At 44.0% G+C, this 24,155-nt stretch overlaps 2 protein-coding genes and 3 non-coding genes across 5 annotated transcripts; 1 reads left to right on the plus strand and 4 right to left on the minus strand.

Moving 5' to 3' along the window:
- Window positions 1-404: 404 nt before the first annotated feature.
- Window positions 405-526, minus strand: Mir3394 (microRNA mir-3394). The gene is given in 1 exon segment (NR_107671.1): window positions 405-526. It is a non-coding gene; the product is annotated as a microRNA mir-3394 (primary transcript).
- A 4,395-nt stretch (window positions 527-4,921) lies between these two features.
- On the minus strand, window positions 4,922-5,043 carry Mir3395 (microRNA mir-3395). The gene has a single exon (NR_107672.1). It is a non-coding gene; the product is annotated as a microRNA mir-3395 (primary transcript).
- Window positions 5,044-6,394: 1,351 nt separating this feature from the next.
- On the minus strand, window positions 6,395-6,538 carry Mir3396 (microRNA mir-3396). The gene has a single exon (NR_107673.1). It is a non-coding gene; the product is annotated as a microRNA mir-3396 (primary transcript).
- A 1,560-nt stretch (window positions 6,539-8,098) lies between these two features.
- Window positions 8,099-8,920, plus strand: LOC134201191 (putative uncharacterized protein DDB_G0290521). Its single transcript, XM_062675550.1, has one exon. The coding sequence runs from the start codon at window positions 8,099-8,101 to the stop codon at window positions 8,918-8,920; it is 822 nt and encodes a 273-aa protein (XP_062531534.1).
- Window positions 8,921-9,459: 539 nt separating this feature from the next.
- On the minus strand, window positions 9,460-21,640 carry LOC101744464 (EP300-interacting inhibitor of differentiation 3). Its single transcript, XM_004926419.5, has 7 exons — window positions 21,338-21,640; window positions 20,658-20,768; window positions 19,699-19,817; window positions 17,253-17,428; window positions 16,547-16,743; window positions 14,447-14,556; window positions 9,460-13,308 (listed from the first exon to the last, which is right to left on the minus strand). Exons 1-7 carry the CDS (start codon window positions 21,411-21,413, stop codon window positions 13,252-13,254), a joined length of 846 nt encoding a protein of 281 aa, XP_004926476.2. The 5' UTR covers window positions 21,414-21,640; the 3' UTR covers window positions 9,460-13,251.
- Window positions 21,641-24,155: the final 2,515 nt, after the last annotated feature.

Here is a 24,155-nt window from a genome sequence, read left to right on the forward strand (position 1 = left end):
CGCGGGGTTCTACCGGATGATTGCGCAGCTCAATGGCTAGCCAGGAGCTGCGCATCATCTATTGGAACCCCGACGGGATAGGGTCCCGAAGGTCGGAGCTGATCCGACTCGCCCAGGAGTGTGACCCGCAGGTTATCCTCCTGGGCGAGCCCAAGCTCAAACCTCGACAAGATTTTAGGATGCCCAACTACTTCGTGTACCGACGGGACGAACTGACCTCCAACGGGCACCCGTTCAGGGGCACTGCGGCGCTTGTCAGGAGGGACGTGGTGCACGAGGAGCTTGAGCTACTGACCTTCGCCTCTACCAGAACGGTCGGGGTGAGGGTCCACGTACCGGGGGCCGAATTGCGGATTTATGCCGCGTATCAACCCCCGGGTCCTGATTTTGTCGAGGACGACATTAGACGGGCCTTGAACCATGATCGCCATCCGGCCTTGGTGGTTGGGGACCTCAATGCGAAACATGTCGCTTGGGGCTCCCGAATCATCAAGGCACCCGGAAGGCGATTGTACGAGGATGCCGAAAGGGGGGACTACTGCGTGGTCGGCTCCAACGAACCCACCCACGTTCCAACGTACCAACCGGACGTCTTGGACGTGTGTGTTCACAAGGGGCTACGGTGTCCTCTAGCGATAGAGGCACTGTACGACCTGAGTACCCCTCACCTACCGATCTTGGTCACGGTGGGTTTGGGGCTCACTCAGGTCGCGACATCCCCTCTCAGGCCTAGGGTCGACTGGCAGTCCTTTACGGGACTGCTGGCCGACCAATCCTTGTTTCAAGACCCGTCTACCCCTGATGAGGTCGACACGGCGGCTTCCCGTCTCGTCGACACCATCAGGGGAGCCCTGGACCAAGCGACGACTCTGGTTCCCAGCGGGGGGCCCAGAGCGGAACTCCCGGTGCACCTCAAGACGTTAATTCGTCGGAAGAGGGCACTGAGGAGGCTCTGGGCGACATCGCATCACCCCTGCCTCATTAGGCAGAGAGTCACAAGTCCGGGCAGAGGGGTTTCCCCGAGGCCCGCTCCGCGCCCCCGCAAGGGGACGCGACGACCCCACGACGACGCAAAAATTACGATGCCCAGGACACCAGTGCTAGAGGCCCCTATTGTTTTGTGCTGTGCAATCGTGAGTGCCCAAAGCGAGAGTGTTCATCTGGAGTTGCTGTCTCGGAGTGGAAACGCCCCGATCAGTGAGACGAAGGACCCGGGACCAGGTAAGTGGATCGACACTTATTTTCTTAAGCGATTAGTTTAATACGGGTAGGTGTCGACCAGCGTGTGTAAGCTGCGTTACCGTTTTATTTGAATATAAAATCGGCGAACGTTAGCGCCACCGAGTCTGGCTCACCTGTGTCATTCCCAGTCCTCTCCTACCCTTCGGGGCTAGGCGGGGCGGTCGCTAAGCCCGATAAACTGGTCCTTTGGACTACCAAGTAGTCTAAGGTTATTATTGACGTTGGAACCCCCTACCGATAATTAGTTTAAGTTAGACGTAATTAATTTTTTTGGGTATTTTATTTTATTTTAGTTTAGTGTAGTAAATCTAAATTCTAACAACACAATAGTCTTAAATTCAATTTCATTTCATTATATTAAATTTTAAATCTACCCGCTATTAATTAAAAGCAGTGGCACTGCTGTAGTTTCAAACATTCAATTCTTTTCATTTCTACCCACCTTCAGTGTTATATTTTTATTTTATTTCATCAAACAAATTATTATAATCATTGTAATTTTGTTATTCTGGCTTTCCGGCCGACTATCATAAGTCACCCATTCATTTTTCATTAATTGCGTTAACTGTTATTATTCTCTTTCATTCTTTCTGTTTTGTGTTAGCGATAGTAGGGTCTGGAGGGGTGTTCCCGTCATATTTGTTTTTGTTTATTAATTCATTAGTTAGTTTTAAATTTTCTTGATAACTTTTATATTTATTTTTATAGCATTAGTTAAGAATAGTTGGGAGTTCATGATTCCCTTACCAGTAACTGTGTTACTGGTCAAGGGACTCATGTATAACGGGTAAGTACTTTATATAATTTCCTTTTTTTTTCTTCAATTCATTATAGGGAATTGTAGTTTAATTTTTATTTATTTTTACATTAATACAGTTAATAGTAGAATCCGGACTAGGAACTTACCGGCTCTGTTGTCACTGACGGAATTTCAGTTGAAGTTGAATTTGTTATTGATCCCTGTAGTTGTAGTTCATTTGTTATTTTGATTTAGTTTTTCTTTTATTTTACATTTATTATTTCACATTACATTACTTAATTCTTAGTACTGACTCTGATTAAATTTAGTTTTCTTTTCATTATTATATTATTACATAGCTCCTTTTTAGTCAATCAGTAGTAGTGACTGTAGTTGCTGGTCGGCCGGGGAACCAGTGAACTAGTAGTTTAATAACATCTGGGCAACCGTTGAGACGGGGTACCAATGACCTTATAGCCACAAGACCAGTAAGACCATGTCGAGGGGGAACTCACCCCCAAACATCAGCACACCCGGCCCGTCTCAAAAGGGACGTCAGGTGATGCCCGAATTGCGCACCAGACCAACACCTGCAATTCGTATGGCCCCGATGGGTCCGCGGTTGGACAGTTCGTCCGGATCTTCGGCTGCGGCCAAGGGGTCCCCGAGTGGAAAGTACCTTTCCTTCGTCGACCGATCCCTCTGGGCCCTCTCGGCCGCGGAAGAAGGCCAGGTCCGAGTCTGACCGAGGCTCATCGGGTGACCAAGACAAGCGCCCGCGAATAGGCCCTTCCTCCAGGTCGGAGGGAGAAGAGAGCGTGACCACGTCCACGGATCACTCCTCTACCGAGTCGATAACTCCTTCCTCATCAAGATCTGCTTCCCCCTCCGGGAGTCCGATTCCAGCCCAACCCGTTCCAAAGCCTAGGGCTGCCGCCAGGGCAGGGACTGCCCCAAGGCAATTAAGAACCCCTCCTCATTCTCCTTCCCCAACTTTATCTCCAATCCCGGTGGACTCTACTCGAGGTGCCCCGCCCTAAGTGGCACGGCGGGTAACCTGGACTCTACCAGGTATATGGACCTGGAGTCCACCAGATCATGCCCCTAAGCCAAACCCCACTCCCTTTACCTCCTATGCTGCCATGGCAGCTAGGCCGGGTATCCCTTCTACCCAGAGGACATCCCAATCCTCACATGTCCCTCCCCGAGGCCGAAGGGTAGTGCCCAGGAGGAGCTGCGCCGACACCCACCAATAATGGTGGAGGTCCTCCCTAATTGGTCTCGCCACATGGCGGCCATTAAGGAGCGCCTAGGCCGCGCCCCCTCGGCGCGACCCTTCGGCGCAGGTTTTAGATTCCTGCCGACGTCAGTGGAGTAATACAGGGCGGTCCAGGCCAACCTGTCGGAGGCCTCTGCCAGGGATGGTACCATTAAATGGTATTGCTACGCCCTGACAGGGGAAATTCCTACTAAGGTGGCTGTCCGGGGCCTCCCTGCCGATACTGATGCGGCAGAAGTAACCGATGCCCTGAAGGAGCTGGGGTTCCCGGCTCGTTACACCAGGTGCATCAGGTCCCAGAGAGGGCGCCCGGGCTGCGTGTTTCACGTAGGCTTGGACCACCTCTCGAAGGACGATCTCGCCCGCCTGTACGCAGTCAACGAACTGCTGTACTTGCCGGGAGTGACGATTGAGGGATGGCGACCAACCCGCGGGCCTGCGCAGTGTCACCGCTGCCAGGCTTACGGGCACGCCTCCAATAATTGTCACCATGCGGTCCGCTATACTCGATGTGCCGGGGAGCACGTCGTAGCGGACTGCCCGAGGCCGAGGGACGGCCCATTCTCCTGCGCCAATTGCGGGAAAGATCAGGCCGCCGTCGAAAGGCGGTGCGCGGTCTACCGCAAACGGGCCAGGATGATGGGAGTAACCGTCCCTCCTCCTGCGTCATCGGTGCCTCGTCTCGGGAACACAGCTCTTCCTTCTGTAGCTCCCACTCCGAAGGGGAAGGGGAAAGGGAAATCCTCCCAGCCCCAACCCCCTCCCCCGTCCTCATCCATCTCCCCTGCCGTGTCAGTGGAGGCCAATCCATCAGCGGCAACGCTGATGGCAGAAACCAACGCTCCGCGGCGAGGTATACCCGTTCCTACCCCTCGTGGTTCAACCGCTGCAATTAGACCGCCCCTCTCAAAACGCAGCGCTCCAGCCCGTGCTGGAATACAAACCCCCCATATATCAGTAAAATCGTAAAAACAGGCTTAAAAAACAAAAAAAAATTTAGAAAGAGAGCTCAACGGGATGCAGTTGTGAATGCTCCTGCTGCATCGGCTCCCGCGGTAGCTACCTCAACAATGGAGGTTGACATAAACCTCCCCCTCGATGCAACTCTGCAACCGGCTCTACAATCGGAAACGAACTCACTGCCCCAGGCTCAACCAGCCATCTCGGGCACATCTCAGCCCCCTCTCCCCCCCCGCCCACAGCGCGAGCGGCGCAGCGACCGGCAGGCACCGCAACTGCCGGGTTCGCTGCATGGCTGCTCGCATTGTGGGAAAACTTGACCGAGGTGATCTCCGGAGTGATCCGTGAGATACTGAGCCTTCGTTATTTTCCTCCAAACAATCCCAGCACCCGTTCCGCGACAGCCACTGCGGCAATACTCGAGCTGCCACGTTTCAACGTAAGTCTAAAAATCATCTCAACATTAGAAGCCGAAGCGCTCGTTAAAGAAGATGAACATGCGCGCACGACACTGACGGAAGACGAAAACGAGCAGTCACAGCGCATCGATACGTGGCTCAACCAGCAACGGTCGATCGCGCTACACGGAGTCGAACAAACACTAATGCAGCCAGCACATGAATCACCAGCCACCATCGAGCAACCGCAACTGGAACTTCCCGCACCAATAGAACAGCTGAAGCTACTGGCCCCTGCCGCGGCACCGATTGCCGTACCTGTCGCACCGAAGAGCGACATCGCCGAACTAGCTGCTGCCATCGCGACGGCCGCCCGCCAAGCCAGGCCCGGACCATCGCACCGGTACTACGGGGAGCTACCAGTCTACAGTGGATCGCATCAAGAATGGCTTTACTTCAAGGCCGCCTACGCCGAATCAGCGGACAGCTACAGCGCCGCAGAGAACACTGCAAGACTTCGGCGTACATTGAAAGGAAGAGCAAGAGAAGCGGTTGAAAACTTGCTGCTGCATTACACTGAGCCCGCCGAGATCATGCGGACTCTAGAATCGCGCTTCGGACGTCCGGAAGCGATCGCCGCAACGAAACTGGAACGACTGCGCGCGCTGCCACGCTGCACGGACACATCGAGGGACATCTGCGTATTCGCGAACAAAGTAAACAACGTCGTCGCCGCTCTGAGGGCCCTCGACCGCGTACACTACATGTACACCCGGAGCTCACCAACATCACATCGGAGAAGCTGCCACCCACCAGAGACGAGAGTGGAGAACACCAGCGCCCGGCGGAAGATGTTGAACATGCCTCAGAGGACGCACACCACGCAAGCGAAAGAAAAAAAGAAATGCGCAGCATGTCACAAGCTGGGGCACATCCCATAAGACTGTCCAGAGTGCAAGAAAGCGGCCATCAGCGAGCGCTGGGATACGGCGAAGCGTGTATAAAAAGAAGAGGTGCGGCGTCAACAGTTGTGAACGCACGCACCACGAGGTGTTGCACAAGAAGCCAGCATGGCAGAAAACAACAGAGAAAGAAGAGGCGGTCACCTCGACGTGGGCCGCAAGAACAGCGACAGCCTACCTCAAGATGGCGCCAATCAGTCATCGGACCGGCGAGAGAAGCGGATACGTGGGCCCTGTTGGACGACGGGTCAACCATCTCGTTGATCGACGATGACTTCGCGAGAAGAGTCGGCGCCAAAGGATCGGTCGAACCCCTCTTCATCACTGTCATCGGGGACAACAAAATAGACGCAACACGCTTACGACGCGTCCCGCTGAAGTTATGCGGACGCACCGGGGGAACCGCAAGAACTAAATCTACGGATAGTCAACGGCTTGAAGTTGACACCACAGCGACTGAACAACGAAGTCCTCGCGTCGTGCCATCACCTCACCGACCTCAGGCGTCACTTCAAGACAAGCTACGACTCGCCGAAGATTCTGATCGGCCAAGATAACTGGCACCTACTGGTGACGGAGGAGATGCGGACGGGACGACGCGATCAACCGGTGGCATCTCGTACTCCGCTCGGGTGGGTCGTGCGCGGAGCACTCCCGGGAGGTAGAAGACAGCGCGTCAACTTCGTGACTTACGCGACGACGGCCAACGCGAACACGGACGAAGCCCTTAAGCACTACTTCGCGATCGAGGGATTCACCGTCGCCGCCAAGACGCCGAAGAACGATCCAGACAAGCACGCGCTGAAGATCCTGCGGGATTCCACCCAGCAACGACCCGACGGCCGCTACGAGACCGCACTGCGGGGAGAGGAGAGGAGAACCCGAAGATGCCCAACAACTTTGAAGCCGCATTAAATCGCCTGACGTCCGTGAAATAGAAACTGGAGAAGGATCCGAATATAAAAGAACGCTACAAGCAGCAAATGAACGCGCTGGTAGCGAAGGGATACGCCGAAGTAGCTCCGTCGACGGGTACAAAGGACCGAACCTGGTACCTGCCACACTTCGGCGTGACGCATCCGATGAAACCAGAGAAGATTCGCATCGTGCACGACGCCGCTGCGAAAACCAGAGGGAAAAGCCTGAACGACTTCCTGCTCACCGGCCCGGACCTGCTGCAGTCGCTGCCCGGAGTAATGATGCGCTTCAGGCAGCACGCCGTCGCCGTCTTCGCGGACATCGCGGAGATGTTCATGCAGATAGGCGTCCGAAGCGAGGACCGCGACGCGCTCCGGTACTTGTGGAGGAAGGACCCTTCACGAGAACCCACAGAGTACCGGATGAGATCCATAATCTTCGGCGCGACAAGCTCACCTGCGACCGCCATCTATCTGAAAAACGCCAACGCAGAGAAGCACCGACTGCAGTAACCGGACGCCGCCGACGCAATCGTGCGCAACCACTACATGGACGACTACCTTGGAAGTTACCGGACAAGCGAAGACGCGATCAGGATCGCAAACGAGGTGAGGGAAGTACACCGGCGAGGCCATTTTGAACTGCGCAAATGGACCTCGAACAACGAGGAGGTACGGTGCCACATGACCGACGAAGCCCCACCTACCACTCCGAATCTGTTCCAGTCTACAGCACGTGAAAGAAAAATAATCGCTAAAGAGATTGCTAAGCAAAAGGAGCAGGAAAAACATTTTCCGTCGACCATCATATCAGCGCATGACATACATCAGTATGTCATTACATACTTATTATTAGTAGCAGCTCTGGTTATTGGCCTCGTGTGGGTCGTGAGGAAGCATTCCCACTGTTTAAAGAAAAAGAAGAGCCATCCACTTGCACCCACTGAAGATATCGAACTTCAAACATTTCACCTGCGGCACGACCGACGAGATGACGGTGTTCAAGCCCAAGTCGCGCCACCACCAAAGCCAGCCCGAAGCGTAAACACCAGTGGAACCAACTTTGCCTTTAGTTTTGATTAAGTTAAATTTTAAGTAATTTTGTTGTGAAATGTCATTTTATACATATTTTTACTTTTACCTTTACATTTTTAACTTTTATATTTTTTTACATTTTTATTTAAGCTTACGAACTATTTCATTTATTGTTAATCGATTGTTTCTTGCTCTTTTGGGTTGCCAAGATGTACGGTTTGCACATACCTAACTAATACGTGGACACGCCGTGCGTGGTCATTGTGGTGTCAGGTTATTTTATTATATTCTTAGAGCAGTGCACTTAGCAACACGCACTCGTTAAGACGTTACCATCTGTCCTTTACCAATATCATAAAGGTGCTCAAACAACATACTAACTCTTTGGAACTCAACAAAACTTCCCCTGGAACCCCAACATTCCTTCTTTTTTGTTTTATAGTTATAATTAGATAGAGAATCCTTTATTGCTGGTTAACCGGAGCCCAGCTTATTAGATTAACATACCCACTGGCAGCGCTCGGGAGTACCAATGACTACTCAACCATCGTAGGACCAAGAAAACCATGTCGTCGGGGAATTCACCCCCAATAATCAGCACACCCGGCCCGTCCAACAAGGGACGTCAGGCGATGAATAAGCCTATACCTGCAGTCCGTACAGGCTTGATGGGACTCGGATTGGACAGCCAGCCCGGGCCTTCGGTCGCGGCCCAGGGATCCCCGAGGATCGGACCGAGGGAAGGTAACCTTCCCCCGCTGTCCGATCCCTCCGGGCCCTCTCGGCCGCGGAAGAAGGCCAGGTCTGAGTCTGACCGAGGCTCATCAAGCGATAAGGATAAGCGTCCGCGACTGGGTCCTTCCTCCAGATCGGAGGGAGAGGAAAGTGCGACCACGTTCACTGATCATTCCTCAACAGAATCTGTGACTCCGTCCACTTCTAGGTCTTCGTCCCCCTCTGGGAGCCCAATCCCAGCCAATAAGCCAATACCGAAGCCTAGGGCTCTCGCCAGGACAGGGATAGACCAAAGGCAACTAAGATTCCCTCCACGTTCTCCCTCCCCAACATTATCCCCAATCCCGGTGGACTCAGCCCGAGGTGCCCCCGCCCTAAGCGGCAGGGCGGGTAACCTGGACTCTACCAGGTATATGGACCTCGAGTCCACCAGACCACATCACGCCCCTAAGCCAAACCCCATTCCCTCTACCTCCTATGCTGCCATGGCAGCTAGGCCAGGTATCCCTACCACCCAGAGGACTTCCCAATCCTCACAAGTCCCTCCCCCGAGGTCGAAGGGTCGTGCCCAGGAGGTACTGCGCCGACACCCATCAATTATGGTGGAGGCCCAAATTGGTCTCGCCATTTGGCGGCTATTAGGGAGCGCTTAGGTCGAGCTCCCTCGGCGCGACCCTTCGGCACCGGTTTTAGATTTCTGCCGACGACGGTCGAGGAGTACAGGGCGGTCCAGGCCTACCTGTCGGAGGCCTCTGCCAGGGATGGTACCATTAAATGGTACTGTTATGCCCTCGCGGAGGAGATGCCTTCTAAGGTGGCGGTCCGGGGCCTCCCTGCCGACACCGACGAGGCAGAAGTAGTCAATGCCCTGAAGGAGCTGGGATTCCCGGCTCGATATGCCAGGTGCATCAGGTCCCAGAGAGGGCGTCTGGGCTGCGTGTTTCACGTAGCCCTGGACCACCTCTCAAAGGACGACCTCGCCCGCTTGTACGCAGTCAACGAACTGTTGTACTTGCCGGTGGTGACAGTTGAGGGATGGCGTCCAACCCGAGGACCCGCGCAGTGTCATCGCTGCCAGGCCTTCGGACACGCGTCCTACAACTGCCATCGCGCGGTCCGCTGCGTAAGGTGTGCCGGAGAGCACATTGTAGCGGACTGCCCGAGGCCGAGGGACGGCCCATTCTCTTGCGCCAATTGTGGGAAGGACCACGCCGCCGTCGACAGACGGTGTGCGGTCTTCCGCAAACGGGCCAGGATGATGGGAGTCACCGTCCCTCCTCCTGCGCCACCGGTGCCTGGAGCCGGGAGTGCAGCTGTTCCGGCTGTACTTCCCATAGTAAAGGGGAAGTGAAAGGGGAAAGGGAAATCTTCCCTTCCCCCGGCCCCTCCCCCTCGAAACTCCATTCCGTCCGCCGTGGTAGTGGAGGCTGAGCCGTCAGCGACCACGTTGATGGCGCAGGCCAACCGGCCGCGGCGGGCAAATAAACCTATTCCCGTTCCTCGTGGTCGCACCACCGCTGGTGTCATACCTACATCTCGCTCGACCAGCGGTCCTGCACCCGGCAAAAACAAAAACAGGAACAAAAAGAAAAAGGAAAAAAAAGGTTTAAAAAAAGAAGCACGAGAGAGAGGAAGCCATCAGAGCGACTAATGCAGTACCTTTCGAGCAACACCAAACTGTCGTCGAGACAATGGAGGTCAACGAGGCCTCCCCTACTGCCCAAACAACAAATACTAGTTTGCCACTGCCATCGGTCCATCAGGCCGAAGGCAACTTTGATTTAAACAGCCAGCCCCCCCTTCCTCCCCGCCCTCAGCGCGAGCGACGCAGCGGTCGACAGGCCTCCCAGCCTGCCGGCTTTGCTGCATGGCTGCTGACGCTTTGGGAAAACTTGGCCTAGGTGATCTCCGGAGTCATCCGCGAGATCGCATCACTCTACCCCGGAGAAACAAGCCCATCGTTATTATATTTATGTATTTATATTTTGTCGATATAGTGCAGCCGTGCGCGCTGCGAACAGCGTACCTCTCCCCAGTCCTCCGTGCATTACTTCACCCCTGCCCTATGTGGCAGGGAGTTTCAGCCCGGGCAGTGGGGTTTGCCCCGAGGCCCGTTCCGTGCCCCCGTCAGGGGGTACGACGACACCTCTTGTTGTTGTTGTTGCAAAATTCAGTTCGAGACAGCGAGCCGACGAGTCAACGCCTCTTCGGAAGAACAAGAAGAGACTCGCTCCTCCGCCCTGCGCCGGTCAAGCCACGAGGACCGTGTGAACGCCATACTGAGTCTTCGTTATTTCCTCGAAGCAATCCCAGCACCCGTTCCGCGACAGCCACTGCGGCAATACTCGAGCTGCCACGTTTTAACGTAAGAAGTCTGAAAATCACACGCGGTGGCCGAAACCTGAACCGTGGCCGTCCGGAATAATTTTCTACAGTTCATAATTTAATATCGCGTACCTTTGCACATTGTGTCAATTGTGTTCTTATAAAAATAAAATAATAATTAAATAACCTAATTTATTAAATTTGTGTTCCTGGTTTTAGAACTGTAAAAACATTGGCAATCTATATATATAAAAATGAATTGCTGTTAGTTAGTCTCGCTAAAACTCGAAAACGACTGGACCGATTTGGCTAATTTTGGTCTTGAATTATTTGTGGAAATCCAGGGAAGGTTTAAAAGGTGAATAAATATGAAAATTATCGGAATTATATAAAAACAAACAATTTTGTTGTTCCTTTGATGTGTCCCCTGTCGGACGGATTCCTTTTATACTAAAGTTCTTTTCCAGAACTTTAGTATAAAATAAACTTAAAATGGAAAAGAATTGAGAAACAAAGCCAAGGATAGGGAAGAGTGGAGCAAGCTGGAGGAGGCCTATACCCGAATGGGGTTCCAAACACAAGTTTATATTTAATTTTGTAATTTTTATTTGATAAAGTGTTTTTTTCTTTTTCTTTTTTTTTCTTTTTTTTCTTTCTTTATTTTTGGAAATAAAATGGGCTTATTGTTATTATTATTATTATTATACTAAAGTTAAGGTCTTTTTATATATCGATTGAGGCACTACGAAGTCTGCCGGGTCAGCTAGTATCTTAATCTTATCTTAATATATATATAAATCACGTGTCACGTTGTTTGTCCGCGATGGACTCCTAAACTACTTAACCGATTTTAAATTAAATTTGCACACCGTGTGCAGTTTGATCCAACTTGAAAGATAGGATGGTTTTTATTTCGATTAATTGTCGCAATATTTAGTAATTAACAATAAAATGATTTTTTATGTTGATTTTTGTTATTCATTGTAAGTTTCATAGGTCTAAAACAGATGGCGCCTTAAATCAGTTTTTACAGACTATTGTAATACTGTCTGACATTAATATCTTTATTTTATTTTTTTATTGCTTAGATGAATGGACGAGCTCACAGCCCACCTGGTGTTAAGTGGTTACTGGAGCCCATAGACATCTACAACGTAGATGCGCCACCCACCTCGAGATATAAGTTCTAAGATCTCAGTATAGTTACAACGGCTGCCCCACCCTTCGAACCGAAACGCATTACTGCTTCACGGCGGAAATAGGCGGGGTGGTGGTGCCTACCCGTGCGGACTCCCAAGAGGTCCTACCACCAGTGATATCTCATAGATGGCGCTGTGTTAAAAATACCAAAGTCTCACATAAGCTACAATTTAATGGCTTAAGCACCACGTGTTGCTGAGGCTAAAGTATAAGTGAAATTTATTTCATAGTAAACGCAATACAGTGAAATCCAATTGTTACTTCACTATATAGTATATAAAACAAAATCGCTTTTTTGATTTGATTTGATTTGAAAGATTATGTTTTTTTTTTTTTTTTTCCTACCTAAGCTGGTAGCCTGGAGCGGCTATTCCAGCGGAACCGTAACTAGTAGGTGAGCTCACGGGGCTTAAACCTGATGACGTTGCTAACACTGGCCCTAGCAAGAGCCGTGCTTCGCAGAATCTACCACCGGATCAGAAACGCGACCCACTGAGAAGATCCGGCGAGAAACTCAGTGGGCTGTGTCTGAGAGTTAATTTACTCGTCGAGCCCTTCGTCACAAGCGACGGGTTCGACGAGAACGGTGACCGGTCCTTGAAGTACCTAGAAGCACCGTTAGTGGATCAGGAGGAGTTTATATGTATAATAACATCCATTAAATAGTGGAGAAATCAATAATAAATTACAGTTTCCGAAGCGAAGCGAGGGCGGGTCGCTAGTTTGTTAATCTTTGATATTAGCATAGCCAGCCGCGTGTTGTTTAGAAACAAAAACCTTAGCCACAGCAACGTGTGGCCGGGTCTACTAGTAATAATATCGACGCTTGAAAGGCAAGCGTGACTAAGTGACAATGCGTGAACTTTACACTAAACTAATTGAAATACCTGAAAAAAAATCAATTTTAACGAATCTAGCTGTAGTAGAATCTAGCTAGTAGCTGTAGGATTGAAATGATTTTAATAGACCTAGAAATATATATTTTTTGCGCATCGAATATGGTTATTGCCTATCATTTATGTACAAAGCAGTTATTGTCGCTTAGTCACGTTTGCCTTTCAAGCGTCGATATAAAATAACATATCACGGGTATTCTCCCCCATATACCAAAGTTATATTTCTGTACACTATGAAATTTATAATGTTTTTTCTACAGTTCAAAAATTTATATCGCGTAGCTTTGAACATTGTGTCTATTGTGTTCTTATAAAATATAATAAAATTACCTAATTTATTAAATTTGTGTTCCTAGTTTTAGAACTGTAAAAAAATTGGCAATATTGTATTATATATGTATATATATTATATTTGTATATACCGCGTTATATGGGGTCACACAGCCAAGCGCGTTATGCGATAATACTACTACAACGCGTTTCCTATAACGCGGCACCAATATACCGTGTTATAGAGAGAATTACTGTACAATCCACATCCAAACTCTACGGAGACGTCATCTTCACAGCCTCTTGATCACCATCAGCGGCTTACTGATCTGAAATACTTCGATTAATTCCTGAAATACAAAAAAATATTGTGTGTTATTGCTGGTAGGACCTCTTGTGAGTCCGCACGGGTAGGTACCACCGCCCTGTCTATGTCTGCCGTGAAGCAGTAATGCGTTTCGGTTTGAAGGGCGGGGCAGCCGTTGTAACTATACTGAGACCTTAGAATATCTCAAGGTGGGTGGCGCATTTACGTTGTAGATGTCTATTTTAACGCGGAACCAATATACCGTGTTATAGGGGAGATTACTGTATATATTTTTGTAATTGCTCTATGCTATATGACACGTTTTGTCTACGGTTACTACAGACGGTAGAGGTGAGGTTCGAATCTCATTTGTCTGACTGTTGTCTCAACCCTCCAAACATGATTGCTGTGAGGTATCATAAGCAACCATTATACCTCACAGCAAAGTTATAATGTTTACCGATTTGATTGCTTCATCGTGGGAGTAGTTCGTGAATTTTGCTAAGTACGTATTGCATTAGAACAACCGGTACTCGCTGGCGAAATTCAAACACGAGCACCAATACCGTCTTTACCATAAGGGCACACGGGGCTCGTGCCCAGAGCCCCCATTCTTAGGGGGCCCCGAAAGACCGACAATTTCTCTCACACACTTATTCTCAAAACATTTTTGTCGGGCACATTACACTTTTTTCACAAATCAGTAATCAGAAGGTATTTACAAGGCATATACTATGCCTATAATAGAAGATTTTGCTCAACAGGCATCCCGAAAGAAACAGTTATCGAAATCGTAACCAAAAAACCAGCAGCATTCTAATATCATTAATGACATATTATATCATACTGTATTTGATTACTTATAATAAATGGTCATACTCAGTAAAAAAATGTTATTATAATTCGCTTTTTTTACTTTCCAAAAGGGCCTCAAATTCTTGTGTGCCCAAGGGCCCCATCCTAGTTTAAGACGTCCCTGACGAGCACACCGGGCGACTTACCCACAGCGATCGCCACAGATAAGTTTGTCGATCGTTAATCAGCGCCATCTAGTGACCGGGGAGACGTAACCGATCTCGGCTTTGCGTAAACCGCTTGTAACATTAACAAGAATGACGCGTTAGCTCACCGAGAACTATTCACAGGAGGCCGTACCAGCAGTGATATAAAATTTAACATACCTTCCACATTTTCATATCTATTGACATGATCATCTGGTTGTCGTGAAGCGCGCCGTCGTTGTCCCTGGGCGCTTCGCGTGGCGATATGAACGGGAGACCGTAAGTTTCATCTGGGAAGACATCGATACTATATATGAGTCGTCTATTATCAAAGGTGGCAATCTGTGCATTTGGACAAAAAAATGTTATTGATATGTCAATACAGATTAATTTGAATATAATCGTCTCCTTCAAAGAATACGGTTTAAAACCTGCATTAAATAAAGGTTAATACTTAACCTGTTATTTATCTAAGATGTCGTTCCGAAGAGTTTTGTGACTGCCAATGGAATATAAAGTCAATAATTCGTTTTTCTGATTTACCAATCATTGTCCAAAAGTCAGATTGCCGGCTTTGATAATAGTCGACTCAAATACTACTATTGTTACGCCGGTAAGGGTAACGCCATCTGTAGACGACGCGTCTAGCGTTGTAGTTCCGTAGTTTATCTATATATTAATACGTGAAGCAAGAACTTTGTATCCCTTTTTACGAAAATTGCGCGGACGGAGGAGTATGAAATTTTCCAAACTTATAGAGAATATAGAGAAGAAGTGCACAATGCTAATATTTTTTTAAAATAATGCATAAAAGATACATTAAATCAATAAAGAAAACGTTACACACACTACATACCATGTATTTGACGCACACACGCATGCATACTATTTATTGTCAAACTTTTGTTCTTGACGTCTGTGGTCAAATTGAGAATAGATTAAATATTGTTTGTCTTTATTAATATTTTTTATAGTGTAGTCTTGGCGAAATTTATGATTATAGAAGTATAAAATACAATCATAATAGTGTACAAACTTACAATTCCAATTATTTATAGTCGAATTTCGACTACTGCGGGGCCTCTAGTTCTTATAAAACTACTAAATGTACCCGTCCGCTTTGCTGGGCATTTACAATTAACATTATTATTTCTCACCCCCACAAAGATTCTCATCAATATAAGCTCATATAAATATTAGCCTATCCATTAAGTACATGTATTTTCTACATGGATACCAAGTTTCAAGTCAATCGGATGCACGGTTCAGTAGTTATAACGGAACATACATAAAAAAACTGTAGATTTACATATTAGTATAGATTAATAGCTGACCCGGCAGACTTCGTTGTGCCTCAATCGATAAATAAAAGACCTAAACTTTTCTATAAAAGAAACTTAACATAAACAAAAGGAATCCCTCCGACGGGGGCCACATCAAAGGGAAAACAAAATTGTTATTTTTATTTAATTCCGAGCATTTTCATATTTATCTACTTTTAAACCTTCTCTGGACTTCCACAAATAATTCAAGACCAATATTAGCCAAATCCGGTCCAACCGTTCTCGAGTTTTAGCGATACTAACGAATAGCAATTCATTTTAATATATATATAGATAGAAGATAGATTATTGTGATTCTTAATAAAACCATTAAAAATATATATATATCATTCTAAATTCCTCTATATTCTATATAAGTGTGGGAAATTTCATCCTTCTCCGTCCGCGCTATTTTCGTAAAAAAGGGTACCTACAAAATTTTTGCTTCACGTATTAATATAATAATAATAAATAATAAAAATCATTTATTGCCTTTCACATCACAGAAAATAAAATGAAATACAAATAAAAGAAAAGAAAAAAAAACATGTGTGCAATTCACACGTGGTAGAAGTGAAACCTTCCAAAATTAAAATACAATTATCCTAAACGTCTTAAGTATATGTAAAATTTTGTCATTAGTAAATAATTGTAAGGTAGCGCCCTCTGTGAATTGATATTTTAATTTCACGTATAATCCTAAATTAAAATTCACTACAAGAGCTTTCATACACACGTTAGTATTAAAAAATCTCATAGATGGCGCTGTATTAAATAGTATGTATATTTCTGTCTCATTCTTTGCTGGCTTCATCCTATACATTTTTGTATTTGTGTCTCTTACCTGTCGTTTTTTCCGTTGCATCCGGTTTGAAATCACAACGATTCTAAAGAAGTTTTCACTTCAAAAAATAACTTTAATACAGATACAGATACAGATATAAAGATATTATCTCACCTAATTCGACAGCCACCAAGCCGTCGTGCACAAGAAACGACACGTAGTATATGTTCTCGACGGTCTTGCTGAACGAATCCGGATCGAGGACCACGCTGTAATAGCTCAGCGGACGGCGACCGTTCAGCTTATATTGCTTCTTGATGAAGTGATCGACTCTGCTCACAAGTTCTGGGCCGTTCTCGATCTGTTGAACTCTGTAACGGACATAAGCATTGTCACGCGCTGGGTTTCGGGATAAAGAAAATTCTAGCAAATTCTACCGAAGTCGTCGCGGCCTAAAGGATAAGACGTCCGGTACATTGTATATAGCGATGCATCAATGTTCGAATCCCGCAGGCGGGTACCAATTTTTCTAATGAAATACGTACTCAACAAATGTTCACGATTGACTTCCACGGTGAAGGAATAACATCGTGTAATAAAAATCAAACCCGCAAAATTATAATTTGCGTAATTACTGGCGGTAGGACGTCTTGTGAGTCCGCGCAGGTATGTACCACCGCCCTGTCTGTTTCTGTCGTGAAGCAGTAATGCGTTTCGGTTTGAAGAGTGGGGCAGCCGTTGTAACTATACTGAGATCTTATCAAGGTGGGTGGCGCATTTACGTTGTAAATGTCTATGGGCTCCAGGAACCGCTTAACACCTGGTGGGCTGTGAGCTCGTCCACCCATCTAAGCAATAAAAAAAAAGTCTAGTTACTCACTTGTCCACATTTTTTGGAACCCTCATCTGGGCGTGTTGAACTACGACCCGGGATCTCGATTGACTAGACCGTGTACTTGATGGTAAGCTGACTTGTAACGTCCCGGCGCCATATAAATATGAAACCGCTGGGACTTCTAATGGATACGTGAAATCCCAGAAATCAGGTTTATTTTTCTGGAAATAATTTAATATAAAAATTAATTATGGCAACTTTTAGGAGTATATGACAAACGGAATACCTTCCATCGGAGCGAGTGTAATTGCTCAGTAGACCGACGGTCCAATTACAGTTGACCCCCGATAATCCAACAAACATTTTGAGGGGAGTGTCAAACTAACGAATTTGTCGAATTATAGAGAACTGTCTAAAATTGCTCAGTAGACCGACGGTCCAACTATAGTTGACCCCCAATAATCCAACAAACATTTTGCAGGGCAGTGTCAAACTAACGAATTTGTCGGAACTGTCTAAGAAAGATCCTGTGTAGTCCGGATTTTTTTTACAAAACAGTGCCTTGTAATCCGACATATGACCTATATATGCTGTGTGCACTTGATAAGCTACTGAAAGATTCATTACGATCTAAGCGGTCCAAGATATCATATTTGAGTCGTCTATTATCAAAGGTGGCAATCTGTGCATTTGGACAAAAAAAAATTATTGATATGTCAATACAGATTTATTTGAATATAATCGTCTCCTTCAAAGAATACGGTTCAAAACCTGCATTAAATAAAGGTTAATAGTTAACCTGTTATTTATCTAAGATGTCGTTCCGAAGAGTTTTGTGACTGCCAATGGAATACAAAGTCAATAATTCGTTTTTCTGATTTACCAATAATTGTTCAAAAGTCAGATTGCCGGCTTTGATAATAGTCGACTCATTTAGCGACATTGCAAGGTGTGTATACGTAATAAACAGTAAATAATGAATGCAAGTTAGGCCGCACCCCTATCATACGTATGTAGTCAAATTCAAATTAAGCAATCAGTATGCTTAGAGTGAGTTTGTTAACGTTTTCGATAGCGTAAAAGTTAACTCAAATTTGTATGCAGTTGGAACAGCGCCCCTAGCGGCAAACGTATGCAAACATTCCATCTCCATACAGAGTTAACTTTTACGTTATCGAGAACGTTAAAAAACTCACAATAAACACACAGAATCACAACAATACCTACACGTCGAGTACAATAGAGTTCAATCATGCATTATATACATTAGCGAAGATTGTCAAAAAAATTTCAATTTAGACATTTCGGATTACAAGGTTTATTTATGAATATTTATTTATTTATGAATATTTAAAAAAAACTTATATTAAAAAAAAGACATGCCCGCTGAGTTTCTTGCCAATTCTTCTCAGGATGGAGGCTAGTTTTTGTGAATTGGCGGTAGTTCTTTTGACGTTCAACAAGTATGTACTTTCATTTATGTTGAATTAAAAATTTTTGATTTGATTTGATTTACAGCGGGTTCACTGTATTGTTGTTCGGAAGTTGTATAATATATGCAAGCTTATCTTGAAAGTGTCGTAAGCAAGAATCAGGCATCTGTCAAATATCTTGGCTACCGATACAGACGGTTCTAAACTTGAATTGTATTATTACAATATGAAGACAAGGAGAAAGGGGGGATAGAGGTAGTATTTTTTATGGATTTAATTATGTAGTTTCATCATTTACTTCAATAGATTAAATATCAAATACATCCTAGTCATCATTGGCTATTAGAAACAGCATTAGACAGCTAACCAAAGATTTGTCTGGAGTGTTATAATATATTGAAGCCGCTTGGCTTGCAAATGTTAAGGCTTAGATAATGCTGATAAATCTTTGTTTAGGGAGCCATATATTACAAACCAAGAGACTGAAGGTTAGCTAATATTCTTTTAATAATTTTGTAACAAGGCAACGCAAAGCAGGTGTATTTGTTTTGATTTCCGTTTAAAAGAATATACATTAATTAAAGTTGAGTAAAATGCTTAGGCTGTTATTCCCTTTTTGGCTTCAGAAACAGTTCCCTTCTACTTAATTTAACACTATTAATGCTATAGAAATGTGACGGTGAAGAAATAACATCGTGTAATAAAAATCAAACCCGCAAAATTATAATTTGCGTAATTACTGGTGGTAGGACCTCTTAAAAGTCCGCGTGGGTAGGTACCGCCACCCTGCCCATTTCTGCCGTGAAGCAGTAATCCGTTTCGGTTTGAAGGTTGCCTGAGCCTTTGTAACTATACTTGAGACCTTAGAACTTATATCTCAAGGTGGGTGGCGTATTTACGTTATAGATGTCTACGAGCTCCAGTAACCACTTTACGCCAGGTGGGCTGTGAGCTCGTACACCCATCTAAGCAATAAATAAATAAAAAATGTAGAATGTACAATATCTTGAATTACTAGAAAATACTGTCATATAAATTTAACTTAATATTTAACTCACAATGTGCTGTGCTAATTGGTTCTTGTCATATAAATGCATGTTCACATCAACTGTCTCGAGGCACATCTTCGCTAGGTTCGAAGATGCGTGGAGGACCCGAGCGTCCAGCAATCCCTCACCTGCAGAATAATAGACTCAGAACTATTCTGGAAACTGAGCAGCTTGCAGAATTTTGTTGATCTTTCTTACTTTCACTACTCGAGTTGTACTAGGTAAGTTAATTTTGATTGTAATCTCACAGGACACAAGTCCCGCTTGATTTATGTCAGACATAATTAGTCTCAGTATAGTGTATTAATATACAGTTTATAACTTATCAAATTTAACTGATTTTATCTCCTTTAAAACTTAGTGAGTTATCAATGAAATGTGCTAAAAAGATCTAATGTCATGGCTTCATTAACATGAGTAGATATACTGACATATAGGAGTTTGCTTATAGGATGCAGAGACATCTTAAGAGCACTGCACTTTGTCCCAGTCTATAGATCCCGGCAGACACACATTTTTTTTTCCTACCTAAGCTGAGAGCCTTGAGAGGCTATATCAGCGTAGCTTTAACTAGTAGGTGAGCTCACGGGGCTCAAACCTGATGACGTTGCTAACACGAACCCTAGCAAGTATCGTGCTTCGCAGAATCTACCACCGAATGAGAAACGCAACCCACTGAGAAGATCCGGCAAGAAACTCCGTGGGCTGTGTCTGAGGGTTAATTTACTCGTCGAGCCCTTCGTCACAAGCGACGAGTTCGACGAGAGTGATGACCGGTGCTTGAGGTACCTAGAAGCACCATTAGTGGATCGGGACGATCCGAAATGACGTGTTTGGGGCGACGTCGACTGCTTTCCATGTCTGCAGAATCGGGAATCTGTCCACAGGATCGGGAATGTGAAGACACAAAAATAGGCATGTGTACCACTCGATACATCTTAGAAAATTAAATATTGAACATATCATACCAGGATGTTTGCTGCGATGGTCAACACCTCCTTCCTGGACCAGTTGCTTTGCCTCTTTCACAACTTTGTGTGTAACATCTAGACATTCTTGATTGCTCGCATTTTGATCTTCTGTTTGAACATAAATAAAAGATTTTAAGTTAAGGTATATTATTATATATCTGAAAAAAAACTGCAATGCTAATTATGAAATATTGTAATCTTTAAAAGAGTTTCAGATCAGCCATGTTGGTATGACATCAGTCTGGTTCCCTGTGGATTAGAATTAGTAGCAGAAAAAAGATGATTTGAAGTTAAATCTTGCGTGGTATGCTGAAGAAGGCTATAAAACATTCCAAAGGACAGAAATATTAAATTAAAAATATTTATTAGGTAATTAATAAATTATCACAAAATTCTGAGGGCAGGCGTATTCCCTTAGCTTTCGATTTTCAAATATATAAATGTACAGGTTGGATTGTCCAGTCTGTACATTACTGTAAGATAATTATCTCCCTGCTTCATTACTTATTTTGAGGAAGCGATTATGAATATTTAGTGTGTGTTATTTACAGTTTTATTTAATACCCAGGTCCCAAAAAGTTTTTAAAGCCCACAATTCTATAGAAGTTCGGCACTAAATGTAACACTTACTTGTACACTTGCCGAGGTTATTTGTAAAATAAATATTCGTATCTTACCTAGAGCAGTTACAGTTTCGTACATACTAATGTACTTGCTTTTCCGCTGAGATGAGTTTAATTCCGCGGTACTCATTATTACGAACTTTATTAAAGAAAATGTACCTACTTTATTTATAATTATTTAGGGGTAGATATGAATTGCAGTTAATAAGCTTAGGTTACTGATTCAATAACGTCGTATGCACAGAATGAGAATAATATTACTTTGAGCGAAGGTAGTATGTAATGTACAATTAATACTTTTTAAATTCGTGATTGTTTAAAACAATAGAATAACTTCAACATTCAACTTTCAAATTCATTTGTTGGGATTTTATGACCTGGTAACTAGGACCTTTAGGTCATGTCATATTTTATTTTATATTCTTAATTTTATAAAAATGCTAATATAGAGTGAAATTAAATGAAATAAATGAAAATGATTAATTTGAGACATTAATGAACTGGAATGAAATGAAATGAGATGAGATGGCATGGGATGGTGTAATTAATGAATAATGGGTAAAATGGTGGTCATTTACCGAGGATTTTTCAGTGGACTTTTTGGAGGATTCTGAGAAGCTACGTCCAATGGGTTTGTTTCATTTTCCCACATTTGTGCACTTTCACAGATATTAAACAGTTAATAAACCACCGCTATTACACATTTAAACCCGAAGAAACACTAAATAGAGAAAATAAAACAACACACAACTTCACTCCTCGCGTTCCCGCCAAAAAGTTCTTTCAAATTCAAATACAGTCCATGGCATAATTAATATATTAATTTAAGAGTCCATGCCTCCATGGTTCGTTTTCGCAGTTGACAAGATTAATCTACTTTTTGGCGGGAGAACAATTGGTTTCTTGGGTGATTATTTGTTGCCAAGATTGAGTTTGTAAAAATCTTCAGCTATAACATTTTGTGGAGGGTAGATGTAAAGTACACCATCCCAGTATTAAAAAGTGTCCGCTGAACGGAAGCTAATTGAGATAGCGCCGTAGTAGCAAGTGGATCGATTAAAAACAGCGTCATAAATTATGAATAATTATTATAGTAGGATTATTATTAATATTATTAAGGAAAGAAACACTTCCTACGTAAATAGTGATAAAAATATTGAAGTGAAATTTTAAATACTGCACAATTTTTATCTAACTACACAAGTCACGAAAAATATAAAATTTTTAGCCCAGCTCACTTTACTCTGCTTAAAATTGCTATATACATATAATTTCCATTTTCTACCTAAAGCGCTATATTGGTTTCGGTTCGGTAGTTTGCTGTTTACACTTGGGTACACTTTTTCAACTTTTTTTTAATCGATGTTCATTCCAAACTCCTTACACAGAAATCCTTTAGAAACAGTTTCAATTATTCGATTCCTACAATTAGGTATATACATATCGCCCTTAGATCATTGAAATGTTTAATCCAAAATTATCGTTTTTTTGTAAACTCCAATTTAATGTAATGGAAGAAGAAAGAAGATTTCAATATTTGAAGGTATGCGCTTGACTTAAAAGCGACGGAAGGGTTACTTTGTCTTATTATTCTGGACTAAAACAGACTGTTTAATTTTATAAATCGATAGAATACATGTTTATAAGGCGTTCGAAGTATAAAACTCATTTTTAATTAAGCTACTTAAATTCTAAAGGTGCGATTTGTTTTAATAATATAGATACCTACCGTTTATCAAATAGATCGTTATCCGAAATTCTAAAAAAAAAAAGGTACTATTCGTCCAGGTCCATCAATATTGTGTGATTATGACATTGAAGCTTTAAGTATTTACCATCGCTTTGCCTGTTACTACGAAGCAAAAATGTGTTCTTTGTATAAATTTTCTGCAAGTTAACCCACTTTAACTTTTGTTTATCTTGAAAATGGAAACCTAAAGTACAAACTGCTATAACTCGATATACTGTTAATTGTTTCCGTTTGCAAACTAACGTAGATGTCAGTAATCTTAATACTCAAAGTGATAGTCATAGAATTAGAAACACTTCTTATGAATAAAGAAAGTATAACTTCAATGTACAAATCAGGGCCCTGAAACTGCGATACTTTAAGATAAATCTTTTTTGTATGGAAACTATCGACATCTTGTAGCGGATGCCCCTAAACTTATATGTTGTTAAAGCTAAGACATTTAATTAATGTGTGTAACTAAACTTAGAAAACAAATAAATCATACAAGTCTTTATTTGTTATAGATTGATAAAATTTTGCCAATTAGGGGTTTCTGAAAATTCACAAAGTCCTTCATTAAAAATAAAATATAGGGTGGTAATACGTTACTTCCATCTACAGGAGCAATGAGAAACTAATCGAACCGAAGCCATCTAGTGGCCGACGCCCGTAAACATTTTTGTTGAGTGCTTGAGTTGCTTATATAAAACTATTTTATGTGTATTATCTATGGTACAAATGTTCGTAAAATATATACGGACTTTTTGGCGGGAACGCGAGGAGTGAAGTTGTGTGATTTGTTTTATTTTGTCTATTTAGTGTTTCTTCGGGTTTAAATGTGTAATAATGGTGGTTTATTAACTTTTTAATATCTGTGAAAGTGCACAAATGTGGGAAAATGACACAAAGCCGCTGGACGTAACTTCTCGGGATCCGTCAAAAAGTCCACTGAAAAAATCTTAGTAAATGACCACCATTTTACTTTGATTATATTTCATCCCATTTAATTTCATCCCAGTTGATTAATGTCTCAAATTAATAATTTCATTTAATTTCACTCCTTAATATCATTTTTCATAAAAATATGAATATAAATTAAAATAAGACATGACTTAAAGGTCTCAGTTACCAGGTCATAAA

The sequence above is a fragment of the Bombyx mori genome, chromosome 24, assembly GCF_030269925.1.
Source record: "Bombyx mori chromosome 24, ASM3026992v2".
In the NCBI taxonomy this organism is placed as follows: domain Eukaryota; kingdom Metazoa; phylum Arthropoda; class Insecta; order Lepidoptera; family Bombycidae; genus Bombyx; species Bombyx mori.

Coding starts and splice junctions, on each gene's coding strand:
- LOC101744464 (XM_004926419.5), bottom strand. CDS start 21,413: ATGAGTACCGCGGAATTAAACTCATCTCAGCGGAAAAGCAAGTACATT. Junction 17,429..19,698: donor ACCAATTAGCACAGCACATT/GTGAGTTAAATA, acceptor AATTATTTCCAG/AAAAATAAACCTGATTTCTG. Junction 13,309..14,446: donor TAGATATGAAAATGTGGAAG/GTATGTTAAATT, acceptor TTTGTATTTCAG/GAATTAATCGAAGTATTTCA.
- LOC134201191 (XM_062675550.1), top strand. CDS start 8,099: ATGTCGTCGGGGAATTCACCCCCAATAATCAGCACACCCGGCCCGTCC.